This window comes from Mustela erminea, chromosome 6 (genome assembly GCF_009829155.1).
Source record: "Mustela erminea isolate mMusErm1 chromosome 6, mMusErm1.Pri, whole genome shotgun sequence".
Classification (NCBI taxonomy): Eukaryota; Metazoa; Chordata; class Mammalia; order Carnivora; family Mustelidae; genus Mustela; species Mustela erminea.
Genome location: NC_045619.1, coordinates 118,117,324 through 118,135,026, shown reverse-complemented (window position 1 = coordinate 118,135,026; position 17,703 = coordinate 118,117,324). Strand labels below are relative to the sequence as shown.

Genomic DNA, 17,703 nt, shown 5'->3' with positions numbered 1-17,703 from the left:
CAGATGCACTTTGCTGGGAATTTGGTCTGATTTAAGCATGAATCTCAAAAGGGTCAGCTGTCGGTCTGGAATGCTTCCTTCCAAACCTGGAGGACTTGGCATCTGAGCTCAGGGCCCCTGGACTCAGGCCTGAGAGGCACAAGTGGCGGCTTCGTTTCCCAAGTAGGTTCTGTGAAAGTAGGTGAGCCATGTATTATATTAGGCGACCTTCTCTGCCTGTGCTTCAAGAGTCTCCTAAGAACAGAATCACACTAGCTTGCAGATGGTCTTGGATACTCTTTTCTGCCCCCTACCACATCCCCAGGGATAGTCTGTATGGCAGGATACACCAGCTACCAGTGATGGAAGATTGACAGCAATGCTGCTCATTTGTCACGTGGTCCTCTAGCTACAAAGAATGCATGGTGTTCCATACCCTGTGTGGGGATATGTTCCTACAGAATAGGTAAATTAAAAACATATCTCACTGAATGCAAATTAAGTTGTATAGTACCTAGATTTTGGAGTTGTCCTTGAAATGGTATATAAGAATATATGTTACTTGAATATATATCTATGAATTCATGTAAAAATACATATTGTGAGTGCCTGTTATTGCAGTCAAGTCATTGTTTCTTTTTTTAAATTTTTTATTTTTTTAAGTCATTCTGTTTCATTCATGCATATATAATATCATTTTAACGTTAACCAAATACTTCCAGTGAAAATGGGAAAACCTATTTCTTCATAAGACCCATAGTTGTAACAGTGTGATCTCATCCCACTAATCACAATATAAGCAAAAATTGAAAAAATTTTCATTTGAAATGACTGACTGAATTAGACATTGGAGCTAAAGAGGCATATTCATGTTACCAAGAAAATGTCATTGAGGTTCTTGGATATCAAATACATGAATACCAAACCAGTAACAGATGCATAAAACCAACCATTCCACAGCATTATATTTTAAGTAGAGGACATTTGCTTGCATATTTATATGAAGGAATTTAGTAGGAAAAAAGGTAGAATAATGTGTTGGTGCCTACCTGTCTACAGTGCGATTTTTAAAAAAACTCTTCTGAAGCAGGAAATGGATATTGGGAACATTTGGTTATCAAATGTAATATTGTAACAGGAGCATTATAAGTAAACACATATGTTATTAAAATGAAAATTTTGGGGGGGAATTCTTGCCTGTGGCCGTGCACATATATCCATAACATACCTTAGAGTGTGTCTGTCCACTGGAGTTCAATAACCCTTTTTTACACTGTCCCTGGCCAAAGGTCTTCTGGCTCCTTCCTGATCACATGCAGTGACGAGGGGGCAACCCATTACGTTTTGAACAATGATGCTTGTTGGAAAGTTCTCCCCGCTGTTGAATTCACATGTGTCTTCTGGAACTTCTGCTCTTTGATTCCATTTCTGCCCACCAAAGCAAAGTTCTCCCTCTTCGCTAAATTATTAAATGTAATCATCAGATTAGCATAAAATCATTAGGTTGACCAGTCCCCTTATCCAGGCATCCTCTGTTGGATTTATACCTGTTACTCCTTGGAATCAGTCATCACTCCCCTTCTTCTTCACTCACATATCTTGACATGGACAGTAGATTATATAGACTTATCCTACCTCTAGAGCCTTTGCTGTTTCGGCTGGTATGCGGTTTTCCTCTCAGTCCTGAGAAGACCTGGTTTCCAGATCTTTCCCCAATGCTGTTTCGGCTGGTATGCGGTTTTCCTCTCAGTCCTGAGAAGACCTGGTCTCCAGATCTTTACCCAATGCTGTTTCGGCTGGTGTGCGGTTTTCCTCTCAGTCCTGAGAAGACCTGGTTTCCAGATCTTTCCCCAATCTGCTTGCTCTTCTTTGCCTTGCTCCACTTTCTTTCATTTCCTGTGTAAAATATGGTGCCCAGAACGAACACAGGTTTCCAGAAATGGTTTAACCGTGGTGGAGGGTGGGAGGCTGCTTAATTCCATTATTCAGGAAGTTATGCTTCTAGCATGTGAACTAAGAATAGGGCCCCAAACTATAAATAATCTGATCCCAGCTGTTAAATTTTGAAGCTACCATCTGAACCTCCCTGTGAACTATACATTTGGTCAGCACACGTTCTTCATTTGTTACAAGTCACAGGGGGTCACGCAGATACTAAGAAAGACAGCTTATATTTAGTATTTCCGTACAGTTTTCCAAGTGCGTGTGGTTCTTCTTAGATACTGAGCTCCAGTACTTGCACTTAAAACCCTCTTTCCAAACTCCCCTTATGTCTGTATCATTTAGGATGAAATTGATTTGAAAATGATACTCTGTGAGGCCTGGGTGGCTCAGTTGGTTAAGCATCTAGCTTTCTGGCTCAGGTCATGCTCCCAGGGCCCTGGGATGGAGCGGCATCAGGTTCTGTGCCCAGCAGGAAGTTTGCTTCTCTCTCTCCTTCTGCCCCTCCCTCCGCTCATGCTCTCTCTGTCTCCTTTCAAATAAATAAATTTTTAAGAAGAAGAAGAGGAGGAAGATGATGTTCCATGGCTCCTTACTATTTCAACAGTGGATGTACCACCCTCAAGCTATTGAATATATGGCCTTCTTATCATAATTAGGGTTCTCTAGCTGGTTTTCTCACTGCTCCTGGTCCACCCACCACTCTCTGCTCACACCTCTTCTGCATAATCCACGTTTCCAGAACATGCCCAGCTCCCACCCATCCCAGACCTTTTTACATCAGGCTGCCTCTGCCAGATGTCCTGTTGTTCATAGACCACTTCCAGTCCCCCAGGTGTGAGTTATGGTCTCTCCTACCCTCTGCCCAGAACATGTCACACCCTCCCTGTTGTCACACAGATTACCCTGTAATGGCCTGTTAACTTCGGTATCTCCTCTGTGGGGTACAGAGGCTCATTAAATATAGGAACAAAATCATGTTCATCATTATATATCTAATAAGATGCCCTGCACATGATACTATAATGTAAACCCTTGCCGAATGAACCCACACTCTGGTGGACATTATTGTATATCACCCTCTAACCTCTCCCCCCCCTTATTTCATTAGGATGGGTTGGTCACAAGATTACTTACTCTCTGGAGTACTGGAGACAGAGATACATCTCTTCTTTAGAAGAGAAATTACCCAGCCAGAGGAACTTTTTAGCCATTTGCAGTGTAATTTAATTCCTGTAGGGTATTAGTAACCTGAGAATTAATTTGTAATTATATACTAATGAAATAATTTTATCTTTAATAACATTAACTCCTCATCGTAGTTGTTATCACCCTCACCCCAAAATTTGCAGTTGCTTTTTTCTTTTTGCTCAGGGTGTTTGTAAAGTAAAATCCCTTCTTTTTTTTTTTTTTTTTTTTTTTAAGATTTTATTTATTTGACGGACAGAGATCACAAGTAAGCAGAGAGGCAGGCAGAGAGGCAGGAAGGGAAACAGGCTCCTCCACTGACCAGAGAGCCTGATGTGGGGCTCCATCCCAGGACCCTGGGATCATGACCTGAGCCAAAGAGGCTTAACCCACTGAGCCACCCAGGTGCCCCAGATTACTTTTTTTTTAATGGAAATATTTTTAAGGTGGACCAGTGTCTACATTTTCCCCTTTGGGCTCACCCATTGCTTTCATGCTTAGAAAGCCCTAATAATTACCTTTTTTTTTTTTTTTTCAAGATTTTATTCATTTATTTGACAGACAGAGATCACAAGTAGGCAGAGAGGCAGGCACAGAGAGAGAAGGAAGCAGGCTCCCCACTGAGCAGAGAGCCCGATGCAGGGCTCGATTCCAGAGCCCTGGGATCATGACCTGAGCCGAAGGCAGAGGCTTTAACCCACTGAGCCACCCAGGTGCCCCTTACCTATTTTTTTTAAAGATTTTATTTATTCATTTGACAGAGACAGAGAGCAAGCGCGCACGCAAGTGCATGATCACAAGCAAGGGAAGGAGCAGAGGGAGAGGGAGAAGCAAACTCCCTGCTGAGCGGGGAGCCTGATATGGGACTTGATCCCATGACCCCAAGATCATTACCTGAGCCAAAGGCAGATGCTTAACTGACTGAGCCACCCAGGGACCCCAGTAATTACCTATTTTTAATATTCACTTTATGAACCCTGGGAGGAATTTATTTGGGGGAAGGAGGTACACTTAGTTTATTTTGTCGTGGCTAGCCCACCATTTCCCTTCTTGCTTCAGAAGATTGACACCAACCCAGAACTGAGTAGTTCAGTGGTTCCTCTTTCAACAAAAATTGATTGGCCCCAGATAATGAAAACATTCCTTTCCTTTCTTGTCTTGCTTGAGCCTGTCTTTAAAGGTTCTTTGATTGTTCTTAAACTTCCCTTATTTCACATGATAGCTTTGGTTTTCCAGCTCCGTCCCTGTCAGTCTGTGAGGCACTGAAAACATTTATCATATTGGTACAGAATACGTATAACGTACTGTGCATCGTGAACACATTGCATGTATTCCACCAAAAGCTTGTCTCCTTTGGGAGTTCTCTGTGCAAATAACTCTGTGTGCTTTGGATATCTCACTCTTCACTCTCTCATTCAATTTTATTTTTGTTAGGTTGTGAAATTTTTACCTGTAAAGTCTCCGTCTCATAAAAACAATATTCCTTAAGGTCCACAGAGTCAACCTTTTTATTTCTTTTCCTAGACTTTTAAAAAACTGTTTCCCCTGTGTCTGGGGTCCTTGGATGACTACACCGTCCTCCTACTATAAAAATTCCAAGTACAGTCATCAAACCAAAGAAAGAGTAAATATTTACCTTTTCCTTTGGAAGAAGCATCTTCCTTCCACCCCACAGCTCTGCCACTAAGATACTAAGTCTAAAACTCCACACGGCCAAGAACATATCATTTTCTTGCATCTGTCCTTACTTCCAGGAGCACAGTGAGATGTTAGCTGGGTATGTAAGTTCTTGTTTCTTGGCCTGTTATGTTTTATTGGGGTTTATACCTCACTCAGCCACCTTTAAAGCCTGTCTGCATGGACACCTGTGCTGTGAACAGTGTGTGAGTAAGAATCACACCCTGAACCTGCCCAGAGAAACAGGTGCAAGAACTTTGATCTCTTCCACTGACCTTGCAGACTATGGTCTGGCAGAGCCGGCTGCCCACGTGTCACGTGCTGACTTTCCTCAGCCTCCCTTCTGCAGCCTACTCTATGTTCCTCATATCAGCTCTCTGTTGGTGATGGCCGGCTCTCCCAGCATGACTCTGGGAGCTGCCGTGGCTGGGGAGAAGGACTGGCTGGCCTGGGCCTCTATCAGGGTGAGATGCCCCCCCTCTCTGGATGGCCAGGCCCCCACAGAGCTCTGCTCCAGAAGGGCCTGGCACTTGCTCAGGGCAGGTGACTGCCACCCAGATGAAGCCTGTCCACACCGGTCCCCCCACCCGCCCTGCCACATAGCCAAAAGTCTTGTGTGAGTGGGCAGAAAGCCTCAGCCTCACCTGGGGCCATCCTGGAATTGGGGCACCGGGGGAGAGGTATACCGTCAGCTTTCTGACACACCTGCTCAAAGGAGTCTTGAATTCCTGGACTGGAAACTTCTAAAGGTACTATTGATTGAGAGCCTGCTGTGCACCAAGCAGAGAGCCCACAGTTTCCCTGCATTAACCTCGTTCCTCTTCACAGGGCGGTGCTGTGATTGTCCCCGTGCCGTGGACCAGGGAATAAGGCCTGATCGGGTATTTCACATGTTCTCCTCCTCCCTCTGAGAGGCTGAGGTCTCTCCGTGTCTTCAGAGACTCAGCTGCAGATGCAGAGAGTGTGGGCGGCAGAAGGCCATAGGTGTTGGGGGTGGGGGCAGGGGTGGTCATATGCGGAGATAAAGGAGAGCCTGTCTGCAGAAGGTGCCCTAGCAGAACCCAAGCGGGGCCATCCAGTTACTGCTCTCTAGGCATCTAGCTAGTTGGAAGGAGGTGCAGAAAGCTCCATGCCTTCCAGAACCCTGGATGCTTCATGCACATGGGTCATGGGAGTGAGCTTCCTGCTCTGCTCCTGGGGTTGGTACACAGGCAGCCTGCGGAGCCCGTGTTTGGATCTCCCGGCGCCCGAGTCCTCCTGACTGTGTCCTCAAAATGGTTGGCCTCAGACAGAGGACAATGATGGCCTGTCCCATGGTGGCCCTGGGTGGCACCGACTCCACCTTGTCTTTCTACATCTGCAACAGATCTGTCCCACCTCTACATCAACAGCTTGTCCTCAAATGGTAAGGCCTTGTTGGAAGGTGGGAAGAATACCCTTCCTCCCTTCCTCCTCCGCAGCTTAGCGCTGACCCCGAGTCCCTCTGTCCTGGAATCACAAAACTCATCACTGGGGCTCCCTGGCTGTTCTTACCACTCACCTGTCTGGGTCCATTCCTCATCCTCTAGATGTTAGGCCCGAAACTGTTAGTGTTTCTTGACCCTCTGCCCTGTAGTACCATCTGGAAAGACTAAGACGGATTGTCCTCCAGGACCTGTAGCTTGATCATGCGTGGCAGTAGTCTTCTGGGAGGCAGGGTCCACCCCAGAGCAGTGGCCCTGCACAGCCCCCGAGCCCTGAGTGCACCCAGGACACCACGACTTCTCTCCCTGCATTATCAGAGGAAGCACCGGTTCCTTGTACAGAAGGCAGAAGTGGGATCTCAGCAACCATGGCCCTAAAACACGTTTTCCAAAGATCCTCTGGTAAAACACCAGCCCTGCTTGTGACCTCATCAGATGCAAACTTGGGGAAGGTTGAGCTTTGGGGAATGCAAGGCTTTTTCACCTTTTGTAATCCATCAAATCGCCTCGTGATTTTGTTTCTAATGGAGCCACTCACTTAATCACCTTCCTCTGGTTTTGATAAGTCACAAGTGTATTCAGCAGCCAAGAGAATCAAGGACATGCCTGTGTGTCCTTCCTTTAAATCCAGGAGACTAGTGGTAGAGACAGAGATGAAACAATCTGCAAAGGACATAGGGCGAAATAGGGACAAAGTCATTCTCTCTGAATTGGACCTCTGGTGTGTAGCACCATGTGTCTCCTTCCCCAGTTGTGTTATTTTAATATGATGTCACTTCAAGACAAAAATTGTAGGCTTGACTATGGGGATAATTATAATAAAAGTGGGCAAATACCTTTAACCTTTAAAGGGGAGGCAGAGCCTCCTCATGCCTGTTAAAATGTTATAATATTACATTTTAATAGTTTATTCTTACTATTAATATTTATTAATGTTAATTATTAATTAATTAATAATATTTATTATTTAATAGTTTATTCTTACTATTTACATTTAATAGTTTATTCTGTCTGGCATCTCCATGGTACAAGTTAGATGTGAGCAGCAGCAAAGGGATGGGTATTTTCAGTAAATTTTAATTTGCCCGAAGCCCATTCTTTGTATTTACTGTGAGTTGCATTTCTTGAGAACACTGTGCGCATATCACATTCATTCATCTCCTGGATGTGATAGCTTTATGTCATGAGCCTGTGACTTTCTGGTACCTTCGCTGGGTTGTTGGGCCTTCGTTAGTGTGAGAGGAAACCAGAGTGGAGAGAGGAATGTCAGTCACATGTTGAGGTGACCCTGAGAGCAGACGCTCTAACAGTGAGTTGCACTGGGAAGTTGTAGTCATGTTTCTGGAATTTCCTTCTGAGCCGCAGAAGGGCCCAGGTCAAAGGGCGGATTGTGAGGTGCTGCCGAAGCACATCCGCCCATCCAGCTGCCTTGGGCTGCCCCGCGGTTTCATGGACCAGTCCAGGAGGGGAGGCTTGTCTCTGTGTTGTCTGGACCTTGGCTTGGAGGCTTTTGAAATCCGAATTTTCTATTTGATGGTAGAATTTTAAAAGATAGGATTTCAGGCTTGGGAAGGGGGAATATTAATAACTTTTCTAAATAAAGCATGCTTTAGAAATTTTAATCCTTCCCTTTATACAATCCTAGTGAGGCTTTAATATTTCTTACTTTGTTGTCTCAGAAAGTTACCGTCTCCAAAATGGATATGAGTCACAGCACAGTGCCTGACTATGCACAGAGACACACCAAGTGGGTGTGTTCAAAGCTGGGTTCAAAGCTCTGTTTGCGGTTTGTGAACATAGCCTCCCCTCCCAGTGTCCACCCTGCCCTCATCCTATTCCCCGGTGCCTGAGGGATAACCGTCTCCGTCTAAACGTGCCTTAGGAAATATTTTGTAAGTTTTTATTTTTGAAAGCCACGTGCATTGCTAAGCTTGGAATCAGTGCCCCTATAGTCATTCGTACAACTGCACTAGATTTCAATGAAAATGTCATCCATAGTGGAACTAGGTGTGTGTACCATAGTGTGTAACTTACTTGGCAAAGGGCAAGTAACAGGAGAGGGAGGTATCCAAGTAGTGGCTCAGAGAGTGATAGAGAGAGAAAGAGAAGAAGAGCAGGAGGAAGAGAGACGGAGAGAGCAGGAGAGGTGCTCTGTAGAGAAAAGGATGATAATACAAAGCATAATTAAAAATGGGATTTGCTTAGTTTTGAATTTGAAGAGAAAATGTTCCTAATAAAACATGTTTGCACGTGCTGAACTTGGTAGTCTGCCCTTCTCCATGTAAAGCATCCGAAAATCCCCATGGTTGGGGAGGGGGGGTATTTGTCATTGCTAGTTAGTTATTAATTGTTGTTTTTTTTTTTTTTTTAAAGATTTTATTTATTTATTTGAGAGAGAGAGTAAGGAGAAGGTCAGAGGGAGAAGCAGACTCCCCATGGAGCTGGGAGCCCGATGCAGGACTCGATCCTGGGACTCCGGGATCATGACCTGAGCCGAAGGCAGTCGTCCAAACAACTGAGCCACCCAGGCGTCCCTATTATTTGTTTTTTACTAATGACTTGGAGGGGGGACTCCCCTGCCACATTCGGACAGTGGTTCCTTCCACCAACAGGAAGACTTCAGAATAGTGGAGAAGGATGCCCTCAGACATAGATATTTATAAATGTCTCCCCTTTTCAGGTTCTGTGCTCCCTGAGCGACTTCTGATCGCAGTTGACTTCCCATTAATTTCACCTGCGGAGAGAGAATGTGTCAGACCTTTCGTCTCCAGTATTTTGACCCTGTGTGACAGTTGTAATTCTTAGTTGTAAACTAATTAATCTGATTTGATACATTAAAAACATAGGCAATCTAAAACAAGTTTATTGGGAACAAAGCTTCTCAGGATCCATTTCCTATAGGTGACCTCAAACACTGTCATTCATTTTTCTAGATAAAGTGTCTTTTTTACATTTTTTTAACTGGGAAAAACAAAAAGAACAACAAAGCTTTTAGTAGTATTGAGATGGGATGGGCGGGAACTATGCCTACTTCCTTAGCACATCAACTATTTTGTTTTTGCCTCGCAATTCCAGTCCAAGTGCATGATAATTTTATTGGCTGCCTCAATAGGACAAGTAGCAATTCATATTCTGGTATGCTCCCTTAATCTAGTAGCAGAAATGCATTTCTCTGTTTATCAATAGTCTTCCTAATTCAGTCTTCCTCTTAACAGCAAAATTGGGTCAATGGATGGACACCTCACTTCCAGAATAACACTTGGCCATATATTCCTTGAAAAGCACAGAACCTTTAGCAGGCCTCTGCTTGGTATGGAATTGTATTGTAGCGAAATGATTTATGCTGGAGTGGTCGCCATCTGACATCTACCAGAAGCCTTGTTCTCCAAAAGGCTTTCCTCTGGGGGTGGGGGTGGGGGTGCCAACACTGCAATTGTGCCTCAGCAGCTGAAGATGAAAACAAGCAAAGCCGTATTATTTTACAATTGTTAGCATTCAACAGAAAATTTCAATATGCCTGAAAAGCCAGACAAAGCTACAGATGTCCACTCTTTCCCAGTCCACACCCAGAATGGTAAACCTTTTCTGAACTGATGAGAACAGGATACTCTAGTCTTCTTTCAGTATGGAAGGACAGACTGCCCTTCCCCCCGCCCCTGCTTGGAGGGGGGAAAAAAAAAAAACCACAGCAGTGCCGTCCAACAAAAGGCGTACGTTCAAAAACACGATGATTCAAAGTTGAGTCTCTGTTTGGACGCCCTGCTCTGGGCTGCCCCTTTTTTTTTTTTTTTCAGGGACATTTTGCCTTCCCAAAGGGAAGCAGCTTAGAAATTCCCTGTTCAAATAGGGAACATGCTTAGAAATAAATTCCCCGGGACTGAAAATCGAGGCTTTTTGGAAGAGAAGAGTAAACTTGGAAAACTTTGAGTAGATGTTAACATCTTGATGTATAGCTAATTCCTTCAACTGCTGAGCAGATAAGGTGAGATTATTTAATGGAATGAGGATTTTATTTTTCAGATGAAAATGAGAGCCTCACAGTAAATCTGAGGTATGGGGTATGAACTCAAAGTCATGTCATGTGTTGTGTGCTTTGAAATATTTTGGGAAAATGATGTCCTACCTCTTTCATTCCAATTAAAACGTCATTTGGGGGCGCCTGGGTGGCTCAGTGGGTTAAACCACTGCCTTCGGCTCAGATCATGATCTCAGCGTCCTGGGATCAAGTCCCGCATCGGGCTCTCTGCTCGGCAGGCAGCCTGCTTCCCTCTCTCTCTCTCTCTGCTTGCCTCTCCATCTACTTGTGATTTCTCTCTGTCAAATAAATAAATAAAATCTTTAAAAATAAAACAAACAAACAAAAAAAACAAATAATGTCATTTGATCCAGTAATATCTTGGCAGTACCAATTTCGCTTTTTTTTTTTTTTTTTGTCAAATTTATTAGAATGTGGTTAAGGAAGTCAAGAACGTGTTTATATCCTTAATCTTGTACAATAAAGGAAGCTCAAAACTTTGTGTTCTAAAGACGCGAGGACCAGCAGCATTTAAAAAAAAAAAAAATTCTCCTCTTTTCCCACCCTTCAGAAACTTTTCTGAAACCTGTAATAAATGTCTTTCAAGGAATTTCAAAGTAATGCTGGATGGTTATAGCACTTTTCTTCCTTGAACTTCCACTGTGGTAACCTTGGGTGCCTTCATTAAGAACTGACTGCTGGAAATGTGTACCTTTTAAACTTTGGACCCGTTTCACCAGTTTCCCTCAGCCCCCTGGCCCTCCAGCTCTGGTGACTACCAATCTGGGCTCTGTATCTATGAATTTGTGTGTTTTGTTTACTTGCTTGTTTAGATTCCACCTATGAGAGCATTTGTCTTTCTCTGATTTAACGTCACTTAGCATAATGCCCTCAGGGTCCATCCTTGTTGTCACGAGTGGCGAGACTTCCTCCTTTCTTACAGCTGAGTAATACTCCACTGTATATATACACCACATATATTATTTTAAGATTTTATTTATTTATTTGACAGAGAGCGAGATCACAAGTAGGCAGAGAGGCAGACAGAGAGAGGGGGGGAAGCAGAGAGCCTGATGTGCAGCTCCATCCCAGGACCCTGAGATCATGACCTGAGCGGAAGGCAGAGGCTTAACCCACTGAGCCACCCAGGCGCCCCACACACCCCATATTCTTTCTCCGTTTATTCACCCGTGGACACTTAAGGTTGCTTCTGTGTCTTTTCTATCGTACAGAACGCTGCCTTGAAAATAGGGGTGCATTTATCTTCTTGAATGAATGCTCTCCTCTTCTTTGGGTAAATACCCAGAGTTGGAATTGCTGGATCACGTGGTGGCTCCAGTTTTAATTGTTTGAGGACCCTCCGTACTGATTTCCACCATGGCTGCCCTAATGGACATTCCCACCAGCAGTGTGCGAGGCTTCCCTCTTCTCTACACTTTCCTCAACACTTGTTATTTCTTGCCTTTTTGGTAATAGCCATTCTAACACATGTGAGTTTGATAGCTCATTGTATTTTTGATTTGCATTTCCCTGATGATGCATGATGTCAAGCATCTTCTCATGTGTCTGTTGGCCATCTCTCTGTCTTCTTTGAAGAAATGTCTGTTCAGATCCTCTGCCCATTTTGTAATAGGATTGTGTGAGGTTTTGCTATTGAGTCATCTGAGTTCTTTATATCTTTTGGATATTAACACTTTATCAGATACATAACTGGCAAGTATTATCTTCCATTTAGTAGCTTGCTTTCTATTTTGTTGATGATTCCCCTTGTTGTGCAGGAGTTTTCTATTTTGTTTTGTTTTTTTATTTTATTCATTATTTGTCAGAGAGAGAGAGCGAGCAGAGGGAAAGGGAGAAGCAGGCTCCCTGCTGAGCAAAGAGCCCAAAGGTGGGGCTCGATCCTACGACCCTGGGATCATGACCTGAGCTGAAGGCAAACGCTTAACCAACTGAGCCATCCTGAGCATTTTATTATGATGTTGTCCCACTTGTTTGTTTTTTGAAGCTGACGGATTTTTTAAATGAAGTCAGTCAGCTAAGATGCCTCCTATGTGCGAAGTTGGTAGATTCTAATGGAATTTGAGCCCTTTCTCCTTTTAAGGCAGTTAACACCTAAAGTTAGGAGTCCAAAGAATGAATAAGGACTTTTCATAGATCCGTCTCACATTCATGGCCACCAGCTTCAGCTTATATATGTGCAAAATGACAGACCTTTGGATTGGTTTCCTTGGTTTTTAACTCTGTTTTAACCTCTGTTGGAGAGCCTGTGAGCATGTAAAACTTCTCTTGGTGTTTTCTCTCAGAGCTGGGTTCTGCCAAGTTATTCTTATAACTCAGATTCAAGAGACTTTATTTTGGCCCCATCCAAGCATGTGTGCTGTTTTGGTTAAGATGCCATAACCAGGGAAATCTGACTTGATGGTAGTTGGAGAGGTTGGCTTCTTCTGAGGAGGGAATAAGAGAATTTTCTTACAGGAGTTCATGCCAGCTTTGGACATGCTGATCGTTAGAGGATAATCCCTGTTGAACAGGAAGAGAAGATGGTATCTGTTGCATTGTTCCTGGAGAAAGTGCTCATCAGAAGGGACTGTGATGGCTGGGCATGGAGATAGGGCCAGGATCTGCCCACGTGCTTCCCTCCCCTTGATCTGCACGACGTGGCTGCTAGGTGGGCAAAAAGAAGGTGGTTTCAGAGGGGGCTACAGAGTCATAGAAGAATACGAGGGCTAGACGGAAACTTCTGGGTCCTCTGGTCCAGACAGTGGTGTCAGAACCAGCTCTTAGCTGTTGTGAGAGCCCGTTGGTACGTTGTTGGGAATTCCGTGTGCCAGTGGTAAAAACATAAACATTATGAAATTAAAATGAAATTCTCTAAATTTAGAGGTAAGTACCTTATATTAAAAACAAAGGTAATAAAAACTCAAAACCCATTACTCATGCCTGGAAAATTCCCTGATTATTTGACTCTATTCTCATCCATGCCGCTGGGGTTATTTAAGGTTACCGTATGTGTAGGAGATATGTTGTCAGGACACTAGCTTGAAATCAAACCCAGGGAAGCTATCTGGAGTGCAGCAAGACAAGTTTGGGTTGGAGTGGTGGCCAGCTGACATCGATGGGAAGCCTCGTTCTTGAAAAGATTTCCTTTGAGAGTGTTGCCAGGGCTCCAGCAAATGCTACAAATGAAGGCTTCTTCCGTCCAGAAAGCCAGTGATTAAACATTTCAGCTGCACTCTCCTGGGCTCAGCCCACTCACTTTTGTACATGAGACAGGGCTGCAGAGATGAACAGACCCTTGTCCAAAGGCCTGCAGCCAAGACCCGAGGATGCCTGTCTGGATGCCTCCCTTACACTGCCGGCGGTGTGCGTAGTGAAAGGGGCAAGGGTGAGGAGTCAGGTTTAGCTGTGAACATTCAGCTCCCAGGTTCCTCTCTCACCGGGGAAAACACTATGGGGACCAGGTAATAAATGAGTAACACAGAAATCCTGTGGAGAAAGAAGCTTCACAGAAATCAGAAGCAGGGACGCCTGGGTGGCTCAGTTGGTTAAGCAGCTGCCTTCGGCTCAGGTCATGATCCCAGCGTCCTGGGATCGAGTCCCACATCGGGCTCCTTGCTCCGCAGGGAGCCTGCTTCTTCTTCTGACTCTGCCTTTCACTCTGTCTGCCTGTGCTTGCTCTCTCACTTGCTCTCTCTCTGACAAATAAATAAATAAAATCTTTAAAAAAAAAAAAAAGAAAGAAATCAGAAGCAGTTGCCAGAGGAGTGCTAGTCTGCTCCTGGCTGCTCTGTAAGGGGAACGGGGTGGTGGAGCTCGGATGCTGAAGTCTGTCCCCAGTTTGTGGTGATGAGATGATTGAATGGAAGAATGATTAAAGCATGGAACACTTATCACAGCCTGGTATTAGGTTATGAATGTGTTTGCTAATTTATTTCCTATCTCCTCCATAAGAATGTAAGCTCCATGCAGGCAGGGGCCTTATCTTATGTGTCGTTGTACACCCAGTTCCCAGCATGGTGCCTGGCACAGAAAGGAGCTCCATAAATATTTTTGAAGGAACAAATGAACAAATTGGTCCTGCCAGCTCTTAGCATTGTATAGCTCCATCCCCGGGGGACATCTTGCCCAAGGGATGGTGCCTGGTGGTGCCCAGCCCAGGGGGCGTGTTTGTTTGCTGTGTATCAGGCTGTCAGACTCTCAGTGACCATCATTTGTCTTTCTTCGTAGATGACGGAGGGCCGTCGATGTCAAGTACATCTTCTTGATGACAGGAAGCTGGAACTGCTAGTACAGGTAACTGATTTTGGCCAACGTTCTAAGTTTCTTCCGAGGCTGATGTGGTTCAGAGTTCAATTCAGCCAATGGGTGGGGAGTGGATAGAAGTGGTTTTTAAATGGGTATCTGGTAGAATCTAGGAGAGAAGGGCAGCACACCATGGTATTTTTGTGCTTGTGAGTGCTATTTTTGTTCATTCTGTTTCTTTGTACACCACGCCTAAGGCATTCAAGGCCAGATGTATATCTAACCTATTGTTGCAAAGCTCTAGAAAAGGAAATTCTGCAGCTGCCATCAGCAATTTCTATTTGCAGGAGTTAACTGGAATATAATGTAAATGACTCCTGCCGCAACTGTAACTGATGCACGCTTCCCTACTTAGAGGGGACTGGAAAACGATTTGCTGTTTCCAAGTGAATCCTTCATAGGTGTGGGAAAGAAGAGGCAATCTCCTGGCTCTGGCTCCCTTCCAGGAGCAACATAACCCCCATCCCCTGTGTCCACAATATATCACTCTTGAATACCTATGTCTCTGTGGACACTCAGGAGATCCGTGAGTCCATCTACAAACTTTGTACCCACCCATCGAAGTCAGAGAAATCAGAGCAGTATTAGAATCACTGACCCTGGCCTTATTTAATTTGTTCTCAAAAGAAATCATCATTATACCTAGAGCTCCAAAGAATCACAAAGTTGCCCAACTTGATTTAAAGACCTTAATTCCAAATCTGTTGTTTGACTCCAAGTTTTAGAACTATATTTGCTTGAAATTCTCGAATGTCTATCAAATTCTTAGAGCGGTGCCCCTCATTATCCAGAACATTTTGCCAAACTATACGTAATTCATCACTAGGTTGAAATAACACCTTTATGCTCATTCACTGGGGTGGGGGAATGATACTGCCATGATGGGAAGATTTGCATAGAAATACTCTAATGTCATGTTCCCTTGTACATACTGCTTGGATTTGAAAATATTTGAATTGCTAATAACTTAAAGGCGTTAATACTTTCAATTAGCTTTAAATTATAAAAGCAATGTAGGAAACAGTAAGTAGGAAAAAGCTCATAATCACAGCCCACTCATTTACCTACTAGTCTCATTTCAGCACATTTCTTTCCAGCATTTTTCAGATTCCTATTTCTTATGTGGTTGTAATCATAATGTGTGTAATTCTATTTTATTTTTCCATCTAACATTGTCTTTCATTGGCTTTTCCCAAGTTACTGTAAGTTCATCTTTGTTAATATCAGCATAAATTACAAAAATGGACATACCATTATTATCTAATGGTTCACTCATTTGGGCACTTTTAAGGCTTTTTTTGCTTTGTTTAATAGTTTTCTACTATTACCAGTAAACACTGTCATTAATTTACCCACGAGTACAGAAGTCTTCAGTGTTTTGGATTATGTTCTTATTAGGCTTGATTCCAAGACTTACAGTCTTATTAAAAGTCAAACTTGTGGTTTGGATTTGGGGGGTGAGGTGAGGCAGGAGACAACTGTAAAGTGAGCGAGATCTCATCTGCAAAATCACTGACAAAGCACTTAGAGCTTTCAGTTGTTAAGAATCAGCGTAAAGAGTTTATAGGAGAGTGGTCCAGTGTTTTTTAGATGCTTTTTAAAAATATATATATATCGGGTGCCTGGAGGGCTCAGTGGGTTAAAGCCTCTTCCTTTGGCTCAAGTCATGATCCCAAGGTCCTGGGATCGAGCCCCACATCGGGCTCTCTACTCAGCAGGGAGCCTGCTTCCTCCTCTCTCTCTCTCTGCCTACCTCTCTGCCTACTTGTAACTCTGTCTGTCAAATAAATAAATAAAATATTTTAAAAATATATATATATACACACACACATATATGTATATATCAACACTTAGATAGAAAGCAGCCACTCTCTGAAACAGGAAATGGAACCTCAGGTGGCAGTGAAGTTATGGTCTGTCAGCCAGCCTTCCCCGGGAAGAGGTGAACCAGGACATTGGAAGTGAACTTGAATCACAGAAAAGGTATTTAGTTACTACTATATGCGCCTCTGGAAGGCTTGTTCTCAGCCCTTCACAATCCAGAAGATGTTGAATTAGGGCAAGCAAGAGAAGACCTGTTCTGCCTTCCCCCTCCAGAACACACGTCATGTGTTACTCCCTTTTTCTAGAACTCTGCTTCCTGCACCGGCATCCCTGTGCCTGTGGCTGGTTTCTGCTAAGCCTCCATTTCACAGCCTAGAAGACATTCTTCTCCCCAGGTTCTCCCCCCCTGTCGCTCTCCCCCACAGGCCCCCTTCACCCTTCACGGCGCTATCACGGCTCAGTGTCACAGCTCACTGTCCCTGCCTCTTTACTCTGTTGCCCAGAGCCACCAACGGTTTGAGGGCAGGGTCTCCATCATGATCCCCATGTATCCCCAGCACCCAGCCCAATGCCTGGCACAAATGTCACTAAACAAATCCCTGTGGAATGAAAGAAAGGACTAATCCTAAAATGCCTTGGTATTATTTCCCAAAGGACTTTTTGTCGTAGAACAAATTGCTTGGCAGGGGATTTTGTTTAGCACAAAAACACTATAGATTAAAAAAAAAGGGGGGAACACTTCTGAAGTCCTTTGGGCATGATTACAAAGCAGACTTCAGCAAAACATAGAGGAGCAAGGTTAAAACTATTGGACAAACACCAAGTTAAACATGACTTTTCTTTCTCCTCTACAAAGTTCCCTTGTCCTGGATTATGTTCTTTTGACAAAACCCTTTCTAAAGGGAATCCATCTCTCGGGTTCATTTGGACCCATGCTAGTTATCATAGAACAAAGCATTTGGATCCCATACTTCTCTTTTTGATACCGTAAATCTACAGAGTGACAACCTGGCAGATTCATTTACTCTTGAGTCACCCAAGTACAGTAGGTGCAGACGGTTTTGTCAGTGTTGCCATGAAGCACAATTTCAGAGTATTCGTAACACGCCTGAGATGAAGAAAAGCTCTTCTCAGTCTTGCAATCTGGAGATGCGGAGTTGGGCTGGGGTAGGTGTGGACCCGACAAGGTTTGGAAAACAGAGAGGCAGGTTGGGAGGAAGTGTTTCTCTCCCTCAGAGGGGCAAGCGGGTTTACTCAAGGGTGGCTGCAATTTGAAATAGTGGCAGAGGTGAGACATCGAGTTTTTCAGCCGCT

The 17,703-nt window shown here is 44.0% G+C and overlaps 1 protein-coding gene across 10 annotated transcripts in view; it reads left to right on the top strand.

Annotated features, from left to right (window-relative positions):
• The window catches only part of FRMD4A (FERM domain containing 4A), a 608,721-nt gene that overhangs the window by 405,657 nt on the left and 185,361 nt on the right, over positions 1–17,703 (top strand). For all 10 annotated transcript variants that reach the window (XM_032349452.1, XM_032349459.1, XM_032349456.1 and 7 more), the window contains one exon: positions 14,491–14,556. In XM_032349452.1, coding sequence (XP_032205343.1) covers positions 14,491–14,556 — 66 coding nt within the window. The remainder of the gene's footprint in view (positions 1–14,490; positions 14,557–17,703) is intronic.